This window comes from Nicotiana tabacum, chromosome 5 (genome assembly GCF_000715075.1).
Source record: "Nicotiana tabacum cultivar K326 chromosome 5, ASM71507v2, whole genome shotgun sequence".
Lineage (NCBI taxonomy): Eukaryota > Viridiplantae > Streptophyta > Magnoliopsida > Solanales > Solanaceae > Nicotiana > Nicotiana tabacum.
The window spans coordinates 31,127,575-31,155,553 of NC_134084.1; the positions used below are offsets into that span (position 1 = coordinate 31,127,575).

The 27,979-nt window shown below is 43.9% G+C and overlaps 1 protein-coding gene across 1 annotated transcript in view; it reads right to left on the reverse strand.

Annotated features, from left to right (window-relative positions):
• Positions 1-12,545, reverse strand: part of LOC142180737 (uncharacterized) — a 15,012-nt gene extending 2,467 nt beyond the window's left edge. Inside the window, exons 1-4 of the mRNA XM_075252803.1 lie at positions 12,540-12,545; positions 10,523-10,673; positions 10,339-10,415; positions 1-10,257 (exon numbers count right to left, since the gene is read on the reverse strand). The exon at positions 1-10,257 is cut by the window's left edge and continues 2,467 nt beyond it. Of these exons, the coding sequence (XP_075108904.1) occupies positions 9,925-10,257; positions 10,339-10,415; positions 10,523-10,673; positions 12,540-12,545 (567 nt within the window). The 3' untranslated portion in view covers positions 1-9,924. The remainder of the gene's footprint in view (positions 10,258-10,338; positions 10,416-10,522; positions 10,674-12,539) is intronic.
• Between the last annotated feature and the right edge of the window lie 15,434 nt (positions 12,546-27,979).

Genomic DNA, 27,979 nt, shown 5'->3' on the forward strand with positions numbered 1-27,979 from the left:
TTAAGAGGCGGAAGAAAAGGAACCTCGGCGACCCAGAGATCGCGGAGTCCGCGCCCGTGCCGAAAGTGAAGAAGCTTTCCTCTCCTTTCAGTCGAGCATGCCCGCCCTTTAGCACTTCCCTTCCCGAAGTGGGAGTAGGAGAAAGGAAAGCGCACTCGATCAATTACCATGCCGTGTCGTAAGACAAAAAGTCACCCGCAGGTGCTTTTGACCTTGACCGAGTCTTTTCTAGTACGGACCTGGCGGAGTGCTTTAACATAGGCGGATGTGGGACACAGAAAGAATAGATTCAGGTGCTCCTGAGTCAAGAGATTCTTCTCCCTAAGTAGCATTCTTGTAAGTACAGAAGGAATTCTCCTGTCTCTGAAAAGATAAAGCTAAAAGCAATCTCTGGTATAGATATTGATATTGACCCGCCTCTACGGGAGGTGGGTGGGGATCAAGAGAAGCAAGGCCGGGCACATCATACTCTTCAGGGATTGTGTCATGTCAATTTTCATAGTGAATTTCTTGCGTATCCACCCTGAAAGCGAGAGCTCGAGGCGGTGGGAAAGGAGAATCAACAAGATAGGATGCTCTGTCCCAACTAACAAGAGTAGGAAGATTCCAGCTTTGAATCTTGTGCTTGACGGTGATCATTTCTGCCACGTCGTAACAGTCTTTAGTGCTTTCTGTTTCAATGGTTTGGAACCCTTCTTACTTTCTTTATTATATCGGGGAATTTTTGCTCTTGGTCCGCTAACTCCATAAAGGGCTGGTGGGTGGGGGTAGAGCCTCTAGCGCCAATGTCGATGAATCAAAGGTGTCTGTTTATGGTATGGAATAGGAAGAGCAAGAATGGAACCGCTATCGCTTGTCCTATCATCCGCGATGAGCTTCTTTCATTCGTCAGTATGGGGTAGGTAGAGTCCTTTGCTCGTATGCTTGGCATTACTATAGTCGCACCAGTCTTCCTTCCTTTTTAGTGCACATGAAACGGAAACCCTAATAGAGACTACCCACACGGTGATCAAAACTCTTCCTTCTCTGCTTCACTGTCAATTGATTGGCGCATGAACGAAGCTGTAACGGAGCATGTACGCGACGATCAAACACGGCTTTGCCAGCTGCCTGTGATAGGAAAAAGAAAACTTGATCAGATAGTTCGTGCGGGGCATTTCCCACCTCGCCTTTGATGGACATTCAAAAGGATCTGCTAGGCTGTCTTACATGTCCCAAAAAGCAAGCAAAGGGGCTCCTTTCCTTCCCCATGTGGAAGAAGTGTACACACAGGGGGCCTACAACCTCGACCTCAGTATGAAAAGCATGACGGAATCGACGGTGGTCAATCTTCCTTCTTCTTTGGCATCTCGACTGGGGAGCATGAAAACAAGACTGGAAGAGGGCTCAGGTATCAACGTCCTTAGCCCGCATTGATCAATATCAATAAGAATAGCAGTCGTATAGGTATAGGTTAGCGCTTCCTTGCTTGCATCCTTTCCTCTCTTTCTTAATGAAATAAATATAGATGTCTCGACTGCCGAATCCTTATCCTGCAAACAACTCGATTCTGTTGATTCACTGTCCATTTGTCCTTAAACCGGATGTTTGGTCAACGACTTTGATATTCCTTCACACAAGGTTTTTAATCCTTCTCCCCCGCTTAGGACAGAAAGGGGAAGTAGCGAGATTACGATTCATTCGATTGGCAGGTCCAATCGAAGGAAGTCGCTCCAGCAGCTTTAGTACTTAGTACTTAGTTAAGGCCCCAGCCCTTCGCCCGGTTCTTCTCCGGCTCCACCAGCAGCCTTTATCAGCTGCTATGGTTCCCTTCCCGCAATGCGAATCTATATCTCTTTGCGGCTACAGCCTATTCTAATAGGACCCATATTCAATCTCTTAAGTGACTTCTGAACACTAGCTAGCTCTGGACCTACCTATATTAGCCATGAGCGATCACCAAGCGGAGTTGAAAGAAAAGAGACTTGACATGCCAAAACTTCGCTCGCGAGCTCGGAACGAACGGAGCGGAAGGGATCAAAAGTTCCAGGGAGAAAAAAAGACGAGCACTTTGGGCCACGGAGCCAACGTTTAAGACAAGGCTAAAGGAGGCCATACGTGTAGTAAACTCCTCTCGTTGTGAAGAGAGTGAGTCTATAGAGCCTACGAGCCGGCCGATCCACTGTAGTGGAATCTTGTGAGCTAGCGGACGGTCCCGCGCGGTTTGCATTAGAGGGGCCCGCTTTCATCATCCTTACCCAGATCTCTTCTATTCTGTGATCTGGGATGATTAGATGAGGTTTCCATGTGTGTGTCTTCGGGAGCATCTTCTCCTGTGGGATCATAGCCAGTTTTTCACTGCGAGTGGTTATCTAAAGTAAAGGTAAACGAGGGTGACAGATCGATGAGGGCGCTCCTGCTTATCGGTTATACCCTTCGACCCCTGTTTTAGCAGCTAGCGAAAAGGCTTCGTTCTGCTGTTCCCCGTGAGTGGTCTAAATCAGCTGCGGTAGTTAAGGTTTGGAACAAATGAGCCTAAGGGAACGAAGTTGTGAGCCTTTAGTAATATATGAATAAGAGATATTAGAAATAATAAAACCTGATGGTTCCTGTCCTGAAACGAAGGATGCGAAGAAAGTACTGCCGCCTGTCATCATGCTCAATCAGTAATAAGTTGGCTTCACCTCCGGGGATCAGTCCAGCCTTGTGAAGGGAGAGGACTCTGTGGGCGGAAGCTACTCTGTTATCTTGCTTTCCTCATTCGCATGAGAGACAGACACATTGTGCACTCAAGATGATGAATGCCACAAGAGAGATAGAAGAAAGAAGATCTGTCTCGATTCTATCTCTATCTTTCGACATCTCATCTCTATAATAGAGATAATAATGGGTGGAGAATCCTTGTGTATTCTACTGGTATAGAATCTTTGTGGAAGGCGGGAAACTTCCGTCTAGCGGTCATGGGAAAGCCAAAACTTGTATATAATAAGTCAATACTGGGTCGGTCGAGACTCTTTCTTAGTGAAGTGGGAAGACAGCACCGAATCAGACGGGCACAGAAGAAGAAGTGGTTTCATCCGACCGGCGAGATAATTCGATTTCTAGTCAGCTAACTGAGAATCCAATAGAGAAAATAGCTTTTCTAATGATTTCTCGATAGAACGATTTCTTGTGAGCCACGAAACAGATAATCCAAGTCGTAAGTACGAACCACTCAATGGAGAATCTCAGGCCAATAAGCTACGACTACGAAACGAATTGGATCGGGTTCAGCGCTTGAAAGCTATCGAAGAAGAGTCAATTCAATGCTCAAGTCAAAGGGGGGAGTCCACTTATTCAATAGAAGAGAAGCCTATATCTGCCGACCCTACTTCACTTCCTTATAGTCCCTTGCCTACTGTCTTTGAATAATGCTTCATTCCAGGGCGTAAAAGAAAGCTTAGTATAGCAATTGAATTGACCTTTTGTACTGAGGACGACCTATGAGATGGTTTGAACCGGTTCTCAAACCTACTACTATACGAACAGTCTTCTTCGGCTAAGGCTGGCAAATCCAACTCTTTTTTGTTAAAAAGAGATCTCGGATCAAGGGCTATCGACCCGACAGTGCTCCGTTGGTCCATTTAGTGGATCCTCCCCCCAAAAACAAGATCATATTGAGCAGCAACTTCGAGGAAGATAGCATTGGGACATGCTATTACCTATGTATGGTGACGGGTGTCATGCCAGAGTCTGTCCGGGTGGGCTCAAGCTAAAGCAGGAGAAGAGAGTTAGCTTTCTGCTGAGTGAGCCCGAACAGGAGCGGACGCACACTAGATCAGAGCAAGTTTAGCTGGCCCAATGGCGCAGACACCTACTAGGATGAGGCATAGCGAGAATTGAACCCACATCTCGTTGAGCTGCTCCAGCAAGCACCCCTTTCGGAAGCTCAATTTGTAGGACCGGGGAGAACACTCGCAGGCGTGCAGGCGTTTTGAGAGAGCGCAAAACTCTAACTTGAGTAAGTGCCAGCCAGGCAAAAGGGTTAGCCTGAAGTGGTGGTTTAGCCAAAGGGGGAACGTGCAACGGTTGGATTCAGCACGCTCTTAGAATAGCTGTGGAAATCCGAACGCCTATCCCAACACGGAGAGCTTATCCACTACATCTACATAAGGAATAGTCTAGTCCAATATTTCTTGTCCTTAAAATATCATATATGCACCGCTGCTGATCCTTTCTAAATCCAGCTTCAACCGAGCATACGTCTGCCGCGGGAACAGGAAGAACGGAAATTTACTTTTATGTTGAAGTCTTTCCCGTTGGAAGGCTGTTTATGAGCGGAAGGGAAGTAGAGGTAGAGGGTCCGAAGGAGAGAGGAGATCTCTGCTCTAGAAAGCTATACAGGCAACAACGAACGCGCTTTGACCCCGGGCTTCCCTTTCATTACTTCTTTTAGAAAAGATCATCAGAGAGGAGACAACCCGCTCAAAAGACCCCAATTTTCCGACCAAGACAATCAAAGATAGCCGGCGGGGGCGGGCATGGAACATGTTCACAAGGATCTTGGCATGATGGAAGGCCTAGGAGTATCGTGGGAGCACGAGGGTGCATGTGGAAGAGTGGCCAAGACAATGCCAAGAACACGTCAGGCCATGGAAGCACAATCTTGCGCTATGGAAGGTTCTAGAAGGTTCCGGAGTGATCTAGGAGTTGGTGGAAGCTCCATGGAAGCACAAAGGAGTGGTGGCATCTTAGAGGACTCTAGAGAGTCCTAGGAAGCTGCCTAGGTCGGCCAAAGGGGCTGCCATACAAGCTACAAGAAGCTAGCATTCTATAGAAGGTTCTAGAATGGCCTAGCGTGGCCTTGCCCTTGGGCAATAGGGGCTGCCCAATGCCCCACCGACTTAGTATAGCCTCTTTATTCGGGGACTTCAACGCAACGGGCCTTACAAGCTCATAAAATGGCAATTCTTCACGTTTTCCTCAGCCAGTGGGAATGAATTCTCTTACTTGATTTACATTGAAAGATATGTGTACCACACCGAACAAGCAATATGCCGATATGCTTGATGTACCAGCCAAGCCAGCTCGACCGTATACAGTAAAAGGGATTCGCCTTTGCCTCAGACAGAAGAACAACGGATTGAACAGGACAACCGGGAAGGGAAGCCTGACATAGTAGATATTGATTTGAACAAAGGAACTGAAACCGGTACCAGAAAGCAAGCAAGAGATGGAATTCAAAATGAAACAGATGACCAACCTACAATAAGAAAGACGAAAACGGAATTAGGAATTCCATTCTCTAAGACGAACTAAAGGAATGTCTCTAAGCAGCCAAGGCCAAGAGCAAGCAGGAGTTGTCCTATCTGCCTAGAAAGATTCGATAAAGAAAGTGTGAGTGGGCGGGAAATCAATAGACACAGAAAGAGAAGAGCAAAAGGAGCAGAAGGCACTCCGTTTTTTATGTGAAATCAAGGAGCAGCAGGTTAGACTTTGACACTTTCCCGAAGAGAGCTCAAAGCAATAAGATGAAAGATGGGATGAGATGCTAGCCTTAGCGCAGAAGATAAATCATTGAACCTTAGGTCACTACCGAGCAGCAATGTAGGATCATAACTGCCTGTACTGCCGAGATGATCCCTACTTGAAAAGGCGGAGACAGATTGTTGCGACAAATCGAGTTTCAAAAGCCCATTTATCAATCACATTTTCAGGCACACCAGTCAAAGAGCCATCGGACCTGTGAAAGTCACATCTTTGACTAATATACACGGGCTTCTGAGAGGATGTCCTGTTTAAGCAGCAGCCAAGGCGCCAAGACCCGTTGTTGACAAATCAGGTCAAAAGCCCAATATAACGCATTTGGAGGGCACGGCGGTACAAGGAGCCAAGCCATCAGAATCAGACCCGTAAAGGTCTCGTTTTTGACAATAAACATGGGCTTCTGAGAGGATTCTTTAATCAACCAAAACCTGCAACAGAGTCCTTAATTTCTACCACTTACAAGTGGAGAGATGTTCCATTCCCAATGGCAGAAGAAGGATGCAAGCTTGGACAAGATATTCTTCACTTGGTTGGACAGGAGATGCAGCGCGCTTAGCGTCGGAAAGATCCCTCAACATGGGTGTGCTATAAAACTAGGAGAAGAACAGAACTAAACGGATCAATTCCTTTGACCGCTCGTTTCGAGCTTCCAGTTATTCTGGATTGCTAACGTGGTTCGATGACGCCGATGGAAGGAACCACTGGAGATTCATCCAACTTCGATCCCCTAAAGGCAAGTGCGTAGGCTATAGAATCCCAAATAGAGCTCCTCTCCTTACAGTCAAGTGGCTTTCACTCCTTCGGCTCTAAACAGCTACTGTGCTTATTTGGTCTATCAGCGACTCGGCCAGCTACTGACCTAATTGGGAGCTTTTCAGTCAAGGTCGTCGGATTTTGAGGTCCTTTCGCAAGGGTCCAGATCATTCCATTGGGGAGAAAGCAGGAGTCATCCATATATAGTATAGATGAATAGTACCAGTGGCGTCTAGGATGAAGACGGGGAGTGACCGGGTTATAAGTTGGGCAGCAGTGTTCTCACTTCCAGGAATACCTACATCTGGGAGGAGAGCGGCAGAAAGAGGTGCTTGTTCCCCTCTCTACAGTGCAGGTTCTAAGACTAGGCGAAGATCGGAGACAAAACACGAATCATCAATTCCTTTGACCATTCGTTTTGAGCCTCCAATTCTTTTCGAAATGCTAACGAGGTTCAATGACGCCGACGAAGGGAACCAGCGGAAAGGCTCTCAAAGGCAGGCGCGTGGCATAGGCGGACTCATAGGATAAGGCTGTGCGTGTGAATCCCAACAATTTTTCTCCTTTTAATTAATTCAATTTCTATAAATGGCTACTCGACCTATTTGGAAAGAGCTACTCTAAAGCCTATTCTATTGGTAACTTTTCAGTCGAATTTCAGTTTCAGAGATCACTTTTCTCAGGCCAAGACCGCAGGAATAAAAAAGACCACTTCTCATTCAGGAGCGGGAAAGGAAAGATGAATTAAGCGGTCATCGAGATCTTTACATAAAATATAAGCATTACAATAAATTCAAAGCCATGAACAAAGGGGATTGACTGAGAAGTAGAGCTAAGCGATCTATTCCAAAAACTGCATCTGCTAGTGCCTTCATTTCCCTCATTGTGCCAGCTACGTCCTTCCTCTACTAAAAATCTATATTTCTTCTTCAGGCTACAAAGAATAATGGATTTGAATGTATCTGAAATGAAAGCAGCACTCGAAATATCATAAGAGAAGAAAAGCAAGTTCAGTAGTACGCCTGGTTCACGAGGTTCTACCACCGCAGGGCCCAATCATAATAAAAAAGAAAGAGTTCTCTCTTTTTTTCTCCCATGCTTTCCGTTGGTCAACAACCAACCAAAGTGCTCTATACTTCTTCACTACTCGTACAGGCTTGACGGAGTTAAGCTGTATTGAGGGAATCGTTTTGTCTCAATCAATCAAGAATGCCTCAACTGGATAAATTCACTTATTTCACACAATTCTTCTGGTCATGCCTTTTCCTCATTCTTATTAGGTTCTATCTCCCTTTGGATTTAGAAGTGAAACTCTTTTGTTACTATATAACAAAGCCCAAGTTACAGCGGGCTCTTTCTATTCTGAAATATTTCATATGTCTTTATTGCTTGCTAACTCTTGGATATAGGATCTACGCAAACTTGTTTAATGCGGTTTTACTTCATTCCATATTTGGTATTCTCCCATCTGAACTGGAGCTACTATCCCACTATCTGAATCAACCGGATAAGGATCCAGAATGGGTGGAATTCGTACGAGAGCGCCTACAAACCCAGGGCCTCTCACCCAGGGAGTACGAAATCATGGTGCGGGACTTCCTCAATACCGAATTGTGTTTTGCAACTCGAGAGCAGATTTCCTCCCTCTATCAACTCCTTTTTTATGGTCGGGAGGATCCACAATTCTTCATTGATCCACAAGACCTGGATTCCATACTGAGGGTGCACCTTGAACCCTTAGAATTCAATCACCCTGCTCTATGCCAGGTCTTAGAAAGTCTATGTGTCGAGAAGCATGATTCCCCTTTTTATCAAGATGTAAAAATGGCTCAAGCGCATCATTTTCGTGGCTTTATAAACTTAAAGCACCAAGCGAAATTGGAAATGCAACATCGCCTAGAGTTAGGAGAGGTATGGAAATCTCTTGAGAGAAGGAACGCTTTTCTAAGCCAGGAAAACGCCTCTCTAAGAGAAAAACTTTTAATTCTCGACAGGGAAGCCCCATAGAAATTCTTCTTTGTTGTGTTGCTATCCTAAAATTGCGTTCTTCGTTCCGTCGTCGATCTTCCAATTTCTTCCGGTATGCCGCTCCGCCAGCAAGGAGCGAAAGAACCAAGTTTTCTGTGGTGATGTCAGAATTTGCACCTATTTGTATCTATTTAGTGATCAGTCCGCTAGTTTCTTTGCTCCCACTCGGTCTTCCTTTTCTATTTTCTTCCAATAGTTCGACCTATCCAGAAAAATTGTCGGCCTACGAATGTGGTTTCGATCCTTCCGGTGATGCCAGAAGTCGTTTTGATATAAGATTTTATCTTGTTTCCATTTTATTTATTATTCCTGATCCGGAAGTAACCTTTTCCTTTCCTTGGGCAGTACCTCCCAACAAGATTGATCCGTTTGGATCTTGGTCCATGATGGCCTTTTTATTGATTTTGACGATTGGATCTCTCTATGAATGGAAAAGGGGTGCTTCGGATCGGGAGTAACCACTAGTGAGAGGGCAAAAATTGGGGGGTCGTGGTCTATGCTGAATTCTTTTTCTTAGATAGAATGAATGGAAAAGGGGTGCTTGTGTTGTGGTTTTCGTAGTTGCAAGAATTTTTTTTTTCGAGAAAAGGTCCCCTCCTTCAATATCATGATTGGGTCGACCAGGCCAGATCATGAGTGAATAGAAAAAAAAAAATGTACATAGCTGTTCCAGCTGAAATACTTGGAATAATTCTACCACTTCTACTAGGAGTAGCCTTTTTAGTGCTAGCTGAACGTAAAGTAATGGCTTTTGTGCAACGTCGAAAGGGTCCTGATGTAGTGGGATCGTTTGGATTGTTACAACCTCTAGCAGATGGTTTGAAATTGATTCTAAAAGAACCTATTTCACCAAGTAGTGCTAATTTCTCCCTTTTTAGAATGGCTCCAGTGGCTACATTTATGTTAAGTCTGGTCGCTCGGGCCGTTGTACCTTTTGATTATGGTATGGTATTGTCAGATCCGAACATAGGGCTACTTTATTTGTTTGCCATATCTTCGCTAGGTGTTTATGGAATTATTATAGCAGGTTGGTCTAGTAATTAGGGGGCGGCCGTTCGGTCGCCTATGATACTAGGACCAATAGGTTCAAAATGGGTTTGTGCCGCAGGTGTTGAACGATCTACTCTACACAGGTGTGGGCTTACAGGGCTAGGGCTCATAAACCCTTTCTTTCATTTATCAATAGGGCCCTGCCCTGATCGGTCACTTTTCTGGGCCGGGATCGATAAGTGGAAGTCATAAAAAAGAAATCTTTCTCTTCGCACCTCAGATCAAGAGGAAGGGTTGCTTGTCAAGCTGGCCTATATATAATAATAAGAAATTTCTTTCTATTTTATATTATTATATAATTATAAGAAAAATGGAAAGATTCGCTTTCTTTTAAACGGCTCCTTCTTCTTTGTCAACGCTACTAAGGACCTATAGGTTTGCCTACTTTACTTATTAAAGATAATGAGAATGGGTTATTCAAACAAAAAGGAAAAGGCCCTACTTAGTTGACTGACAATGACAAAGGCTTGCGAAACTAAGTAGGGCCTGAGGCCCCCTGCGAATCCGTAAATCTGAGGAGCATGCCGCAACAAAAGGATGGTCCCCTATGCATTTCATTTTTTCCTTAAGGGAAAAAAAGTACCCCCATCATAGTGAACCTCTCCTTGTGATCGGGATGAGGTAGATGCCTCCCAGCCGGGGGGCGGATCGAATCGGAGTTTCCTTAGGTAGCCACCGACCTACAGTTATCCTTAAACTTCCGTGCTTGGTGGAGAAGAAGCGAACAAAAGTACGCTCGCTTGCTGTCTTGTTCTCTGTCGCGAACTGGGATCGCTCGCCAGCTAGGTCAGATTGGAGCAAGATTTTATGAGAACATATTCCCCATATTCGGGGACAAGGGGCGGAACGACCTCTCGATCTACTTACTGCAGCCCAGGAAGAAAAACGTCGTCTAGGCGTTCCCTGTTGCTCCGATCTCCCCTACGCCTAGGACGTTGTCTGGGCCAAGAGCCATAGTTAGTTGCTGTTTCCATTTGGTTGTTTCTTCCTCGTTGTTGATACCGGCAAGACCCAGCCAGATGATGTCTGCTGGTTGGTAGTGAGAGGACTCTTAGTACCTGCATACCCAAAAGAGGGCGCTGGTTAAAAAACAATCATTTTTTTTTCTTTCTTGCTCTCCCTTAGCAGCGGGAAAGGAGTCTATCTATCTGCCTAGCTTTGGTAGATTTCCCCCAACGCAATCCACAGAAATTCCACGAATCCCTTGGTGGATAAGTCCGACGACTCAGCAGCAGTGCGGAATTGAGTTTCTTGTCTGGTGGATCTGATCTATAGTTAGGGGGCAATACATACCAAAAGGTTCGAAGAAGGAAGGCGCATAAGAGTATATAACCAACCTACCCTTCTGTATAACCTATTCACATTAGTGAAGCGGTTGGATGCATAAGGGAAGTGCACGTTTGTGAGACCTTAGTCGGGATGCATAGGTGAGTCAACCTACGAGCACGGAAGAGCATGGTACCGCTACCCCTCTCTAAGTAAAGGTAAGATTCTTAGCCCTGTAGATGACTCCATCTAAAATACAATAGGGACAGCCGTTTTCGGCTGCTCGTTTCGTATCTTGAAGAAAGAGTAGGCTTAAGTAATGTAATAGGGGTCAGGTCAATAATAGCTATGCTATTGCCCTACTGATTTAAGGCCTCCGCCCGATCCCGAATGCACATTTTTTCGGGTTCATCTTCAATTGATGTTTTCTTAACCTTTCGAAGACCTTGCGTAAATTTTCGATGTGGTCGGTTCTTTCTTTTGAAAAGACTACCAAATCGTCCACGTAAGGCTCGCATATGTTATGTAGGAGGTCACTGATAATTTGTGTCATCGCTCTTTGATATGTTGCACTTTCTTTTTCTTTTTTTTGGGCATATCGTAGTAAGGAAAGGAAGTGAGGGCACTCATTCGAATCGAATAGCTGAAACTACTATAACTCCTATTTTTCTGCTTTAAGAGAAGCCTTCTAGCTCGTTTTAAAGCGTTGAAGAGAGAGATAGGACATTCTAAAGATAGTTGTTGAGGAAGCATCTGATTTCTAACTACGAGTCCGTTTTCAAGCTAACTGAATGCCTATCTGCTGCTAGTTCTGTTCCACTATCTGCTCTTACTGCTCTCGTTGCCGGTGTGACAGTCTGAGTAGACGGTGCTCTCTTTCCTGTTGTTTTTGGGGTTCATAACCGGTGCTATTGAATCTGCAGTTAAGGGAATATCACCAGTTCTTGGAATAAGAGCTCTGGGACTTCATGGCTTTGAGGGAGGTTTAGCCTAGCCCTAAGCCTTTTCGGAATAGAATGCTTCTTTGACAGAGCTTCAAGCAAGAAGGAGGAAGGCCCTCTTTTCGCCAATGGATCACTTAGTCGGAATAAGCGGGCTTAGGTTGATGCGGAATAAGCCATTTTTCCCCTGTTTCCATGGAAAGGTGTCGAAGGAATAGGCACATTTAGAGCTGTGGGACTTGAAGGAATAGAATGCCCCGTTAGAATGGGCAGGGACAGTCGATCATTGGCTTAATTTCCTGGGGGACTCTAGTATCAAAAATTCCCGGTATTTCGTCGTGAAAGTGTCACATTTAGATTGTTCTTATTAAAGGAAAGAGCCGAATAGACAAAGGGTTTACATGACCGCTCGCTTTGGACAAGATGCCATAGTATAAGAAGAAGGCCTTTGTTTGCAAAGATGACTTTCCCGCTTTCCTTTGTGAGGGAGGTTTGTGCACATGAATTAATAGTCAAAGTATAAGGAAGATGGCATAGAGCATAGAATGAGATTGATGCTTCGAATGCCCAGTTTTCAGGGGTTGTGATAGAAGGAGCTGTGGCACTTTCGGAAGGGGGAATCAGACTAGGCTGTCACTGTTCTAGAAGAGGAAGCGTAGCTGGCACGTTGAACCATGTCTGTCAACGGTGAAAGATAGCCCTAAAGTGAGGGCCCCGGAGATAGTATTTCTCAACTGTCGATCGACGTGACAATCATGCCTGCTTGACAAAGCCTTTTTCATTCAGTCTCCCAATAAACGAAAAAGGATTTCTGGTGACACGAAAGCTGTGCTCGACGCTCTCTTTCCTATTCCACTGCGCTAAGTGGTCTTTCCCTTTCTTGCTGGATGACTACTATGGAAAAAGATGACGACTACTCCCAGTCTCTGGTCAATCCATGCTGATGCTAGAAGAGCTATTCCCGCCGCCCACCCGAAAGAGACGAGGAAGACTAACCGCCATCCTGCTCGAACCTTTGCTGCCTGAGTTATATAGCTGACTGCGAGAAGGAAGGTTCAAGCTATGGCTGCCCCATGGGATGCTCATTTGAAACCTTTGTCCGGTCAATGCGAGAAAGAGAGAAGTGATGTAAACATAAGAATGGAAGGTTTGCTTGTCAGCTGTCGGGCCAATGAGGCTCTTCTAGCTTTACCTACACGGCAAGGGAAAGATCAAAGGCAGTTCCAAAAAGGAGTTCCCTATTTCCAGCTTGATAAAGTAAAGTCTCAGTGCCAGTTGTAAGGTTAGGAAAGCCAGGTATGATGAAATCCTCTTTTCGAATAGGAATTGATTCGATCTTATTATTAGAATATGAAGATTCAACTGAATATACTGTTTTTCAAGAAGGAATCGCCATCACCAGTGGAAGTTGAACCCGGCGATCTCTTCCTCCTGAAGTATGGAAAAAGGAAGAAAAAGCAGTCAACCACAGGGAAGGAAGGAGGTATAGCTCAACTTTCTTGCCTCTTCCTCAATCCAGTAGCGAGGTTTCAACGAGTTCTTTGTACGCGTGTAACGAAAAGTATATATACTTTTTATCCCGAATTCCCTATTACTCTCGGTCCTTGTTCTTGGTCTCTGTGAAAGATCCAGTCGATGGGAATGAATCCATGTTCAAATCTTATTACCGGGTTCGATTACGGGAAGGAAATAGAGAAGGTAAGGGACCGCTTTCCTTGTTCAAGCCGGTATTGTTTGAGTAAGTAGTAAGTAAGTGAGAAGTGGTGAATTGGCCAGGAGGAATAAAGCTTATTTCAAGTACTAATAAAAGCATTCATTACAAACTCTTGTGCTCACTTATCCCAAGTATAGGATGTTTTCCCTGAGCCTGTCTGTGTTGAATACGCTTTTTCCGTGTAGAATAGAGATTCTCTCTAAGGTTGATAGAATATACGTTTTCTTTCTCTGATTAAAGGTTGTCCAAAGAGGACTAAGAGACAGATGCTGTGCTTGCAAGTAAGCTTCAGCCAAGCATCAGATAAACCAAGTTCGGGTTGGGAAAAGGGCTATTTACCCCAGCAATATAGAATAATTATTACCCCCAGCACATCCCCAAATGAGAGCATCGTCTTTACCCCTAGAAAAGGTGCGATGTAATTTCCTGGTTCGATTACATTGCTCGATGTAATTGAGTCTTAAAGGGTAATTGCATAAGTAATCTCTTTTCTTATGAGAACTACGAATCATCCTCATGAATAAGCTCTACTCTACCTTAAGGAGATGTGGAGGCAATAGGTCCCGTGCAGCTTTAACTAACTCTACTCCTCCATACGCCTATCCTTTAGTTTAGTGGGCCAGGTCCTCCAGCCTTCCATTAGCTTTCGATTTAGTTTGCATTCAAAGTCTTGGAATGCGAGCTTATGTGCTTTCAGGTATAGGCACCATTCGCCTGACTTTCTTGAAGTCCTAGGATTCTCCCCTAGTATTCCATTCTCTCCCCCTCTCGGCCTTGCTTTCATTCCTGTCTCATTTGAAATTGCTCCTAAGGCAGGGAGTCTTCTCGAAGCTGTCTAAGTCTTGTAAGGCTCCTATATCTATATATAGAGAGGTCATGGTATGGAGGGAGGATTTCTACGCGCAACATCGTGGTTGGGGCATTCCTCCTTCTTTTAAAAGAAGACTAGAGGACGAAAGAAGAAGCTCTTACATCGGATAAAGCCTAATTCCACTGTCCTTTGAAGATTGGAAGATAGTGAAGGCCGACTTCCTTTTTAAAGATCACTCAACGATGTGGCAAATCCCCTTTTTTAAGTCTATGAATTGGAAGCAGGAAAGACTCTTCTTGAAAGCGAGTTCAGTGGCTCTCTGGTGAGGGGCACGAACGGTATAACATAGTTGCCACGAAGACACTTTTTTTTTCTCTTTCTGTTTTTGAGGTCTGATCCGAAGGTAAACTCTAGACACATCGCACATGCGATTGACGGCTTTTGGATCGAAGGAGAAGCTAGGGTTCAAAAGGGCCAATGAAACTGCTAGTGGACTGACTTTCTAGGCCTTCTCTCTTGCAAATGAACTAAAGGCTAGGCGCCTCAGGGAAATGTATAGTGCTGCGGGAGTCCGTTCACCTTGAAGTGGAACTGTTGTGGCGGGGAATGTCACTAGTTGTGATGCTTGCTGCTCTGGTTCCCTTTCGCCCCTCTTACAACACAAGAAAGAAGGTGAGAGTAAGCACGACTTTCTTCTTCTCTTAACTAGGATATAGTTAAGAGAAGAAGAAAGTCTAGCCGGAATAAACTTTTTTACCTAAGCAATAAACTACATGAAAGCAAGCAGAGGAAGCGGAGAGGTACTTGAGAGAATGGAGGGCAGGGGCCCCTAATCGAACGCAAGGAAGAAGAGTGGGTTCCCCTAAGTAGTTGGAGGCGTCTTCTTTGAACTCAAAAACAATTTCACTTGAATTCTTCCTGTGAGTGAATCCTATCAACTAGACTCTTCCGAAATTGCGTAAGTAAAGAGAAAGAGATTCGCTCCTTCTGTTCCCGACAGGGCATCAATTTGGAACTGGAATTATCCACAGCAGATCCGAAAGCTTTAGAATTTGCCAGAGAACGATGGCCAGCTGAAGGTATGGATGAAAGAAAGAAAAAAGCTTTTCTTCTTTCAGTGAAGCTTAAGCTGTCTTGTCTTTATGTGCATTCCTTTTATTTAAGACAGCCTGCCAGCCAGGGGAAGGATCTCAAGTCCGAGTGGAAGGCTATCCCACAATCCTTCATGAAAACCCTCTTTAAAGCCTATATCGCGTCGTTTAAGGCACAGTAACCGTCTTCCATGTTAGATTCATCGTTGGACCTTGTTACCGTGCCGAAAAAGACGTTATAGCGACCATCCTGGGCCTTCCACGATTGTTGACCTGTCTCGGACCGGGGAAGACGTTCTTCAAGACAGGACATACGGTACAGAAAGGATCATCTAAGGATCTTGTCTGGACGGAGATGTGTCTTTCCTAAGCAAGACGGTAAAAAAACAATAAAGACTTTGCTTCTTTCGGCTAGCTCAGCGGATGAGTGGCTGTATTCGACACCTCTTTCTCTTACGGCTAGTGCGCTATTTGAGATAGTTGAAAAGGGGTGTAGCGATAGAAAGTTTTGAATCAATAATTCCTCAAAAGTCATTGCTAGTACGTTTAATACAGTTACTGCTATACCTTAGGCCTCAATTAGCAGTCGTAAGGCCGACATGTCTTCATCCCGAAATAAGTAGATGCGGAATCTCGTCTATTTGAAAGGTAACTTGAATTAGCAGTCGGACTGTGAACCATTGTCACTCGTTAGGCCTCCCAATATAATTGATTTGAAGGAGTGAAAGCCACTTGACTGTAAGGAGAGGAGCTCCAGCCACTCTACTTCCACCGTCGTGTAGCCCTGCGGATAATTCGAATACCGGAACATCCTTCCATCCCTCATTCAATCTGATCTACCGGCTCTAAGACCGACTCAATGGGAGGAAGAAGATCAATCTTAGGGCTTTGCTTTCAGCGCCTCGAAGACTCAATAGCAATTCCATCTCGTCTTTCCGGATCAATAGCCCCAATCCCCATCTTTTCAAAACATGTCTTTTACGGGTAGGTCGAAACATCTCCATCCTTTTCGTTCGGTGTCATATCCTACGAATATGCGCCGAAGAACCTTCGTCCTCTTTGTTCCTTCGACATCTTCTACCCCGAAGCATTGAAATAGCACAGTAAGCGGACCACCTACAGGGAAATCCTTATACCACTATCAAGCCATACCGGGCAATGAGGCTGATGCTACTACCGAGACAGAGAAAGACAAGGACTTTCTTTCTATCGATGTGAAATCCATTCTATTTCTCTGATGCGCATGTCGTCCGATCAGTCTACTCTGCTTTAGTATGCGCTAGGGAAAAAAGCGGAGCTCCTTCTTGTTGTGCCCGATCCCCAAAGCATTGAAAAAGATAAGGGGGAACTTACCTAGTGAGAAGTCTTACCATGGGAGTTTATACCTCTATTGGCAATCCCTCTTAAGCAGTGGTGTCCGGTCACCAAGAAATTCTATTGATTCCGTTCAGCGAAAGGGAAGTTGTCCTTCTATCACGAGTTTTATACCCCCCCCCCGGGGATCATCCAGGTCAATCTGCATGAGTTTTGCTGTTCATACATGAGCCATAGAAGCAAGCTGCCTGCCTAAAATAAGGCTTTGTGAATAAGCAGTTCCATAAGCTCCAGTTACAATTCGCTGACCGAGTAGCTACAACTTCAAGAGGGGAATTCGCGTAAAAGTGGGCTTTTGTTTTTGCTTCCTCGAACGGGTGGAGAAAGATTTTTATTACCCTTTATTCCAGGGGAAGGGAGTTGGTTTATAACCAGACTCTGAAGTTTTCTACTAGGTAGAGTATTTCAAAAAAATAAGCTAGAATAGAGGGCGTGATAGTCCAATTCTACATAGTTCTGTGATCCGCCGAACGAAGTGGTTCCAACGAACCGGACCGGGAGAGAGAAAGAATTCTTTTTTCAAGGCTGCCGGTGGGCTGGGCCCGAGCTCGGTTTGGAAGGAAGCCTCTTTAGATGAGAAGGAGGATGCTACCAAGGCGAGAAGGAAGAAGGGGAGTTCCACTATCTGAGTTAGGCCGATATCATTAGATAGGTAGGCTGATCTCCGCTTTTGGATTCCTATTAAGGGCAAGAGTGAGACTTGTCTATTCCTACTAAAGGAAAGAGAAGAAGATCACGGCTCCTCTGCTTACAGTCAAGTGGCTTTCAGCTCCTCTCCCGGACCTATTGATCGAGGAGCTCGGGAATGGAGCAAAAGAAAGACGAGTTAGAGAACGGATGTAAGTCAATTCTGACCCTGCTAGGGAAAGGAAGCAAACTCTTGCTCGACGTAGGGTAGAGTAACTATTTTCAAAGCCTGGCCTTTCTGCCCCAAGGCAAGCATTCCAACCAAGCCAAGCAGCTATAGATCTTGAGCGTCTTGCAAGGGCATCTGCTTGTCTATTTTTTTTCTTGGGACATGCTCTATGGTCACATCACCAAGCCACCCAATAAGCCTTTTTGTTTGCGTAATTATAGTATGGAATCAATTCAGGTCAGGCTTTTTAACTGAATAATTACCAAGGAGTTGATTGATCACCAATTTAAAATCTCCATAAGAGTTGCAACTCTTTCAAATCCACAGCCATCTCAAGTCAAGTATGAGGGCTTGGTACTCTGCGAGATTATTGGAACAAGGTTTCGACAAGGTGAAGGAGTGCGGCAGCACTTCTCCTTCAGAAGTAAGAAAGAGGACTCCAGCTCCATCTTGATGAGCAGCACCATCAAAGTACATCTTCCATGGTGGAAGAATTTCGACCACAAGCACATCTTCATCAAGTCGTCAAACAATTCCCATTCAGCAGGTATTGGGTCAAAGAACTAGGAAATTCTTTTCTTTCTTCTTTTGCTTTTTTGTGGGGGACTTATTAAAGGAAGGTTTCAACCTGGCATAAGCTAAGGTACCCCGCTCATTAGTCACTTCCCCTGCATGGTCAACTCTTGCCGGGTTAATGTATTTGAATTAATCATATATTCATTCTTACGCGTAGAGATACCTATTTATAGTGGTTTGTTCCTGCATCAATAGTAGCTTGAAGCTATAGTTTAAGAGAAGTGACAAGATCATCAAAAAAGGGAGGCACTCAAGCTTGACTATACGATTGGTAGGAAAGATTTTAGACTTGAGCATACGCCTTCTTCCTCTATGGATAGGGCGACGTGACACGCAATGGATCGGTTAGAAAGGAGAACAAATTGATCACATGTCCCCTTCTCAACAACCTTTCCCGCATCAGTAGATAGAGTAGATTTCCTATCCTTGGTCAACCTAAGGATTTTCTTCTCTCTATATTTAGTTACCACCGACCCGAGCCTATGCGAAGCAAGCCTACACCCTAGACTGGCTCCAGGCCAAAGTGATGAAAAGGCGAACGGTCGTATATCGTAATATAATATAAAAAGGTCCATGAGAGAAAGCCTAGCCCTATCTTAACCTTATGATCCTAGTCAGCTCGTCTCTGTCTTGAGGCCAATAACCAGTGACTCTTTTGTTAACCACATGTAGAATATCTTGTGTAGTCGGGTAGGATAACTAGAATATATCTTTCCTTTAGTGTGTAACCGATTTATATATGTTAAGCTCCCCTTTTTTTCTCTCCTTTGCTTTTCTTTTGCCCCTCTTTAAAGTAAAGCTGCTTCTTAGAGTTGGCTTTTGCAATTGCAATCTGTCTCTGTCTGGCTCCTCGCTTTGAACTCAAATAAGACCTTCTTTTGGTCGAGTGACTTCGTTCCTGGTCTTCCTATTCCCTTCGCTTTCCCAGCCGCTGCCTCTAAGGCCCAAGTACTTTTTTTGTTTGATCAAATGATTGATTTAGATTTGAAATTCCTCTTTACCAAGGGAAGAGAGCGTGGATCAGGTGTCCTCTTGGATGTTCCAAACCACCATCTTGGACTTCCAGCATTTGCTTCAGACAGAAAGTTTGGGACTCAAAGTGTGCCCTCATGAGGCAGGGAAAAACAAAAAAATGTGTCTTTTACGTAACTTGGATAGCTGAGTGGTCAATCCTGCACCAATCGTTGATGAGTTGTCTCGCTCGAAAGCTATAACCTGCCCCCCGAACTCGGTATCCATTCTGCCTGATGTTTCACTCCTCCGAAAGGCTATTGAAACAAGTCCTGATCCGAGACTTCTCTTAAGGGAAAACCTTAAAAACTTATTTCGAGCAGGGTCCTCTGCTGGCATATTCATTCTTTTTATTTATTATATTATGTATGGCGTTTCCAAGTTGATGTTTTTTTTAGCACGCGTGCCTCCGTCCCAAAAAAAGATGTATATTCCGGACATTTTGTCGTGGGTGCTACTAGAAAAAATTGTTATCCGACCGATGGATTCCCCGGTTTTTGGATTTTCATTTCTTTATGTAAAAAAGAGTTGGATCAAAGGCCTCGTCTCTGTACCCTTCCGTAGAGGAGGGGCCTTCAAGCGTACAAAGTGTTAAGAAAGATTGGATGTTGCTTAGTCGCTGCTCACGCACGGAGCTCGCCGCTGAAGCGTTAAATGTGCTTCTATTTAGCAAATAGAGTTTGACTGAGATAAAACAGAATCAAAAGGAGCTCTGGCCCGCAACGAAACTAAAATGAAATTAGTTGGAGACAGATTCAGTGGGGCACCCCCTTATAGCAGGTATGCAACCAACCCTTCTTCTGAAGACTATCTATAAGTAGTATTCAAAAGAAGAAATTGAGGTTTGATACCATTTGTGTTCAAAATAGGATACCTCCTAGGTCATTTCTTTTCTCCCCTTCTGCTGTTATAGCTTCAACTTCTTTCTAATAGCTGCTTGCTTGGCTTCAAAGCCTTACCATCCCTTCGCCGCCTCCACAGAAAGATTGGTCACTTTCTTTTTTTGGATTAGTCTCTTAACTCAAATTCTCTCTAAAACGGTACAACAGACGGCGCAGCGCTGCCTACGCGCTAATTAGCTTCCGATGTATTCTCTGGCATTGATTTGATTAAAGGAAAGGTAAAGCCTTCACTTCAAGCTTTGAAGCTAAGTTCGCTATTCGGTCAATGATAGGCTTTAGGCCTTACCTTACTCTTTAGGGGTTTACTCTTCTACTTAAGTTCCTAGCTAGGCTGATGCCTTTGCCGAGTCTTAAACTCCGACTCCTAAACTCAAAACTGGCCGGAAATGCCCATTTTGAGCTCGCTCAGGCGGATGTTCCCGCTGATCTTGACTTTACAAATAGTCAGCTTCTGTCTTTCCATACGGAGTCTGGCACTTTTCTTGTCTGTTTTGTCTTTATGTGGCCGGTCTTTCTTTCCCTTTTTCTGATCGAAAGATCTTTTTTGACGCGCTATCGCTATAAAGGTTACAACCTAGGCATTCAAAAGGAGGGTTATTACATAAAAAAATCACATAAGTGATTAGAGCGATGCCCCCTTGCTTTGGAAAGAGTTGACTTCTTCCTGTGCAGGATAGCCACTGACTCTTCCGATTAATTAAGATATAGGGAAAGGCCAACGCGTCAAAGTAAAGTCAGGTTCAGCAATCGACGTAACTGGTTCAAATACCAGAAGCTAGGTCATAGAAGGTAGATTAGATTCGACAATCTTAAGTAGTGGAGTCGGCCCTTAGCCGAGATACGATACTGTCAGCTAATCACTAGCTTTTGATAGAATAATATCGTAAAGTCGGAGAGGAAGAAGAATGCCATCATAGAGGGATCAGCGTGTAAACTTGAAGGGCTAGGGAACTCCTTTAGCTCAATAATGAAAGTTAGGGTCGATCGGAGGAGGCCTTACCTCTTAGATGACCCAAGCAAGTCATTAAGCTATTGGATGGATCCTCCTAACTGTAGTTACTTAAGGTCGAGTAGTAGACGGGTGAGGCCCACAGTTCTAATAGGTTTTCACTTGAGCTTTCCGCAGCAAAGCAAGTCTACAAGCCACTGCAGTGAGGTTATAGGTCTGATTTCTTTCTCGTATTGAGATCTTAGAATGCTATACGCAGCCCCCTGCAAGGTTACTTTAGATAGCGGTATTTTCTGTATAAGATTGGCATCCCCATTCTAAGGTTACTTAGTACTTAGGTCGTGAGTTCCGCTCTTAGTAGCCTTTATTCCCATCCCGCGTAAGAACATAGGTTTTTTTCCCTCAGTTTCTGCTCTCCTTGCTTTAACTAAAGAACTACCTTTCACTTTAAGTAGGACTCTAAGAGCTCTACCTTAGAATGAGTTAGATTTCCTGTGTTAACAAGAAGGAATGGCGGGACGCTAAAGAGATGGCTATGAGACTAGTGCAATCAGGTAATCGACCAAGTAATCCACATACATGATAAAAGAGCATTCCAGCCCTAGTGTACTTATCCACTGGCATTGAAGGAGAAGAATGACAAGGTCTGCTTCCACAGTAAGGATTGCCGCTTAGTCCAATCCAAGAGCAAACAAGGGACGCCTCATTAAGCAAGAACCCGAGCTAAGAGCGGGGCAGTTCTATTAAGGTATAGAGAAAGCTCCAAGCAGCTACCATTGATCAACCTTATTCAGGCACATCAATCAAAGATCTTGCTTACCGGATAACTTTCCTGGTGAAGGAGAGAAAGTTTGACAAGCTAAGAAAGTCTCGTTGAAAGCAGGAACTCAGACTGTGACGACTATTTTCACTAGTTTCAAAGGCTTGATTGACCCTTGGGATTGAATCTGGCTAGGGGGTGCCCTCGTAAAGACTAAAACCTCGTTACGCCGAAAATAGTAGAGGTGCGACAGCGCTTTGGTAGTGAGTGGAAACTTACTTTCTGTCTGGTTAGTAGGAATTTCTTGCCTGCTAAGGGATTAGTCCAAGTTAGACCGAGAAGTAAGAGTTTGTAATTGAAGTCGGGGGGGCTGAATAGAAAAATTCTCTTCCCACGTAGCGCTAAGAAGCAAGTTCCGACAGCCTATGATGAAATAGCACAAAAAAAAAGGGCTACGCGAATAATAGTGTTAGTAGTTCGTGAGGCTAATTTTGAGCTAGATAGTGGATTGATGTTCACTGTAGCACTATCTGACCTTGAAGGTTAAGTTAGTGTACCATGAACTCCATCCCACATATTTTGGATGCTGTGGCATCAGTTATCTAGCTACATTCTATTACCGGTTGACACCATTTTGGAAAACTTTTATTCCGGTTACTGCTTGTTAAATTCCGTTAGGTTCTTTGTCAAATACTAACTGATTTTAATCCATATTCTTTTTTAGTGTAACTTTGGTTGTTCTTTCCTTCGAGCTAAGATAGACCCTATCAAAAACTAGTTCCAGAAGCATCTTCCATTCATCTCGACCTAGACTGATCTTTGTTCTGATGATGATAAACCATCATCAATTTGTATAGTATATATACCCCCAAGCCCTCTTTTTGTACCATTTTTTTCTTTCTAAAAGAGGGCCTGGAACTGGGCTCTCTTCACAGCCCCTAAAGGCGTTAGGAAGAGATTTAATCAGCCAGCGTAATAACTTCAATCGATAGAAAAATCTATCAAGACCTAAAACAAAGAATACCATCTCCCAGGGAGTCTTTTTATTTTGCATATCTCGAGTTTAGAATTCTCCTCACGCTTTTTCCATCACGATTTTCTCTTCGAGAACACTCGCCTCGTCGATTCTTCCCCTCGTTCCTTTTATCTTGGACATTGAGATGTTTATGCAAAGCATTCTTTTCTACCCTATGTAGGCGACACAAGCTACGGAGCTGTAGACTTAAGACCTAAGGATATTTCTTTGACGGGTGATCGGGTCTTAGAATCCTCAGGAAAGTGTAAGCACCTGTATACAATTTCTATTTTGCTTTCTATATATAGATATGGCTTTCTCTTGATGGAATATACCAAGCTAAATCTTCTTTTTAGAACCACAACTCAGTGAAGTAGGCGACAACTGCTATTAGGGTCTGTCTTAAGGCATTGGCTCTCTAAAAAAAGGATTTCCTATCGTTGCATGGGTTCCTTTTTGTATAAAACATATTGACTACAAATTGAACTAAAGAAAGAATGTTGACTGTTCGACAACGTGAAGACTGCAATCTCGACTTAGAATAATCAAACGCCCATCACGAGTCACATGGGCACCCCCACCAGGTAGAATAGTTGTGATATCCCCATCAAGATCTAACTCTAAGAGGATACTATTCATTTCTTCTTTACACTGCTGCTCGCTTTGGAGACTAAACAATGGAAATAATACGTAACAGTCAGCCAAGTAACGATAATAAGAAAGACTAGGGTATAGCTGTTTAAATCCCCGGTCGAAATCATCCAACATAAAATTGTATAAGACCTTAGTGATTAACCCAGCGTGTGGGATCCCTACTTCCGTAATAGAACAATTAATTCCATTTTGGTCATAAACTGGTATCTTTAAAAAGGATGAAACAAAGGATATTACGTAGCTATCACGCACCAAGGGTGCCAGCTTTCGTAAAATTCTTTTATGAGGAATAGTACCTTGTGAGGGTGCTAGATTCAAGATGAAAATAGTTCTAATCTTCCCCACTCCACCTAATTTGGCAAAGAACTCACGGCGATCTCTGGGAAAACCACACGACTGCTCCTGAAAGATAGATGAACGCATAAAACAACTATTCAACATATGCGCCAGAGCGATTAAAACGAGAGCGTCCCTTTCACCGGGACAAACAACCCATTTATGATCAGGGTCCCCTGGCTGACATAAAGTTTCAACATAAAAAAAAATCGCCTCGTCTTTGGGAATACTTAATAACTTAAGTGGGGACAATGCATACTTCTCTTCTGAGATAAGAATGATTATATCACATACGCTTAAAGGGGGCAACGAAAATAGATCACCAAGTTTAGCATAGACATATAATATTGACCGGGCAAGTTGCTGTGCGGAGCATGAATAAGGTGGATTTTTCCGTGGGTCCTCGCCATCTGAATCAATTCTGAACGAACAGTATCTCTATCTGGCTTTGTTATTATTACAGTGTTATCTGCACCCAGCCAGTAAGTAGAGATATGGAGAGAGGGGACAGCTTTGTCGCGGACCTTTCTTTGGTTTCTTTTATGAACTCCACTGGTCGTCCATGGATTATAGGGGCTTTCCATTGTATATAAATAAACTTTCGTATCCTACTCTGCAAATCCCATTTTCCTTAAGCATATAGAAACCTATGATTCAAATTTGCATATGCTGCTGGTTTGGTGAGTTTAGTGATCATGGCTGGCTCACCTGATCTATCAGCTGAGTAGTAAGCCTCCTTGGGATAATTATCAATATCTCTTCCTATCAAAATGAGATTAGGAGGGCGCCCTTTTTAAAGAGCCAGCCTGTCTTTCAATAGAAACTATTGGCAATTACCTTAGTCATTCTCTTATCTAGTGTAGTCCCCATAGCAATGGGCCTCGGTCTAGTGAGGTTTTGCTTTTTTGGGAATCATTGCTAGGAATAAGGATTGAATTGCACCTGGTTTGCTCCTGTTTGACTTCAATTACCATATGGAAATGGAGATCGTCCAACATTATGTTCCAGCACTGCCCCTGAATTAATCAACCAAGTAGAAGTTGAAGTTCAGTTGGAATCCATATAGTCTAGTAGTTTTTTACTATGAATAGCCCCCTATTGTTGATAGAGAGCTTACCGCCCCGCCCTTTATAGTCGCGACTGTTGTCATGGAAAAAGAGTTTGTTTTCTGTCAAAGAAGCATGCTTAACACAGCCTATAGCATAAAGGCATTCGAGCCGCGTCTAAACTAAATGTTGGGCAAGGGCCCGTACTCTCTCTTCTGTGGATACGCTATCCCTTCCGGCTATGGTATGGGGAAGGGGAGGTGAGATCTACTCATTGATTTTATATTAGATGAGCGGCCGTACTATGATCGTTCGGGAGACATGGGCCCACGCGCTACACACAAGAATGAATTGTTATGCGGTCGGTAAACTCTTTCCTTTCTGCGGGCAGCCTATCAAATCGGATCACGTATTTTTGAATATGTCGTTACATCATGTACATGTATTCGGTTTTCCATTTTTTTTTATGTTCCTGCTCGTGCCCGGATAGAGAATGGGCACGACTCCCCCTCTCCCCGTTCTACCGTCCAAACAGGCCGGCCGTTCTAAGTTCCGGGGTTGGGTCGGATAGGACCAGATCCAATCGGATCTGATCGTAGCTTCGAGTTCAGGTGCCGTACTGCGGCCGGACCGGAAAGGAGGGGGACAGCGAACCTCCTGCCAAGAGGCCAAGGTTGCTTGCTAACTCTCAGCCACTTGTTAGAAGGAAGTGCAGCTTGATTGTCGGGGGGAATCAACGAGAAGGAAAAAATAAGGTAGATTATTCTATTTCCTCCTTTGGTAAGGATTGGCTTTTTGTTCAAGGGTATGTTAAAAACCATCGTCTTTTCTTTGTTTGTATCACCGAGACACCCGAAGGGCCGGCCATATGTACCTCGGGAGCCCCGGCCCATTCAAATCAAAAATAGAACGAGCACCTACGACTAAGGGGAATGGAATGTCGACCACAGGGTGAGAGAATCTTATAATACGAGGGCTAGTGACTGGTCAAGTCATTAAACTTAGTCATTTTGATCAACATGGCTGCAAGTGGACTGGGTTTATGGGTTTAAACTGACTACGACCAAAGTCGTGGCTACTTCAACCAAAAAAAGGGCGACCCCCTATTCAAACCAAAAGAAGTACCTCACCTCACTTACGAAGAAGTTGTTGGAGCTGGGCTCCGAACTATGAGAGTTTGCTTTTTATCTTTCTCAGAGCGGTCTGATCAAATAGGGGATCAGACTACTCCTGGTGTTTTAACTAGTCATTAATGGTCGGCTTAATTAGTACCCTTTCGGTATGTGTTGCGAACACTTTCATTTTTAGCCTCTCATCTTCTCTAGAGAAGCAAAACTCGAACGGATAGAACAGATGGTCCAACTACATAACTTTTTCTTTTTCATTACTTCCATGGTCGTGCCTCGTGGCACGGCAGCACCCGTACTATTGAAATGGTTCGTCAGTAGAGATGTTCCCACAGGTGCCCTTTTTTCCAATGGTACTATAATTCCTATTCCTATCCCTTCATTCCCTCTTTTGGTCTATCTACATTCCAGGAAATTCATACGCTCCGCGGACGGAGCAAAAAGTGGAGTCTTGGTCAGAGCAAGCCGCCCTACTCATGTATTTAATTTTAGCATGAACGTTTAACGAACTTGAGAAGAAACTAATTTTAAGCTTCTGAGGGGCAAACCATGTGTATGAGAATCCAAAATAAATGATATTACAAGCACAAGTGTGTCACGACCCCAAATACCGGTCGTGATGGCGCCTATCACATTACTAGGCAAGCCAATCAATCAACTAACCACAACCCATTTCCTTTAATAATAAACCATTTTCAACACAGGTTTTAAATACTGATTTCATAATAAACGTTTAAAATGACATAAAATATGCGGAAGTCAAAATAACAATAACCTATACAGCCCAAATTGATCTGGTGTCACGAGTCTAGAGCCTCTAATACAAGTATGAATACCTAATACATTAATAGTCTAGGAAATGCGGAAAGATAATAAGATAAGAGGGAGAGAACATGGTTGCAGACGGCATGCAGCTACCTTGAAGTCTCCGTCAAATGCTGAAACAGTTGAAAGCCTTCACTCAGCTGCTCGGGCACCTGGATCTGCACACAAGGTGCAGGGAGTAACGTGAGTACACCAAATCAGTAAGTAACTAAAGTAAATAAGGACTGAAAGCAGTGACGAGCAGTTCAAAGATACATAACTGGATAATCAACAGAATATCATGTCATCTTTATAGTTCAAAAGCAGTTTTCGTTATAAAATTACATTTCCAAGTTAAACATTTGGAATCAAATACTTAGCGATATATCAAACAGAGGCTTATTTAAAAGAAGAATGATATTAGAGAAAACATCATAACAAGGCCTCTCGGGCAAGGAAATCACTCAGAATATGTCTCCTCGGGCAGCCTCTCAGTCACTCGTGACTCGACTCTTGTCACACAGTACTCACTCTCAACACTCTGCTCTTTAGTATCTCATAATAATAGAAATCATAGTAACCACTGCGGCGTGCAGCCTGATTCATATATCATAGTCGACTACGCTTACTGGAGGCGTGCAGACTCCGGAGGGGCTCCTACAGCCCAAGCGTCATATCGTTGCGGCGTGCAACCCGATCCAATATGTGTATATCGCTGCGGAGTGCAGCCCGATCCATAAAACTATTGCTGCGGCATGCAGCCCGATCCATATGTATGTATATAAATATCCTCACAATTGGGTTCTCAACCTCTCTCAGTCTTTAACTCACAGCCTCTCGGGCTTCTAGCAAGTAAAGTGAGGAAATTAGTAAAAATGCCCCTAAGGGTTCCTACAGGTCGGCACAAGACCCCAAACATGGCATACAACCCATAATACAATATAAATATCCAAAATACGGGATAACATAATATTTCCAAATCAAATACACGGCTTAATAGTCGCTACAAGATAGACCAAGTCACAATCCCTACTGGTGCGCGCCCACATGCTCGTCACCTAGCATGTGCGCCACCGCATTTATCAAAAACAAGTCCAATACCAGGGTTTTGTACCCTCAGTTCCAGATTTACAATGGTTACTTACCTCAAACTAGTGAAAATACTACTCCGCGATGCCTTTGCCCCTCGATTCGGCCTCCACTCACGTCGAATCTATTCAAAATCAGAATCACGGTGTCAAAATATGCTAACGGAACGAAGCCCAAGCAAAAACTATCGAAAAATACAAAGGATATCGAGATTGGCCAAATCCGACACCCCAGGCCCACATCTTGAAACTCGATAAAAATTATATCAATGGAATCCTTATCTTCCCCCGAGTCTATACATATCAAGAACACAAAAATCGG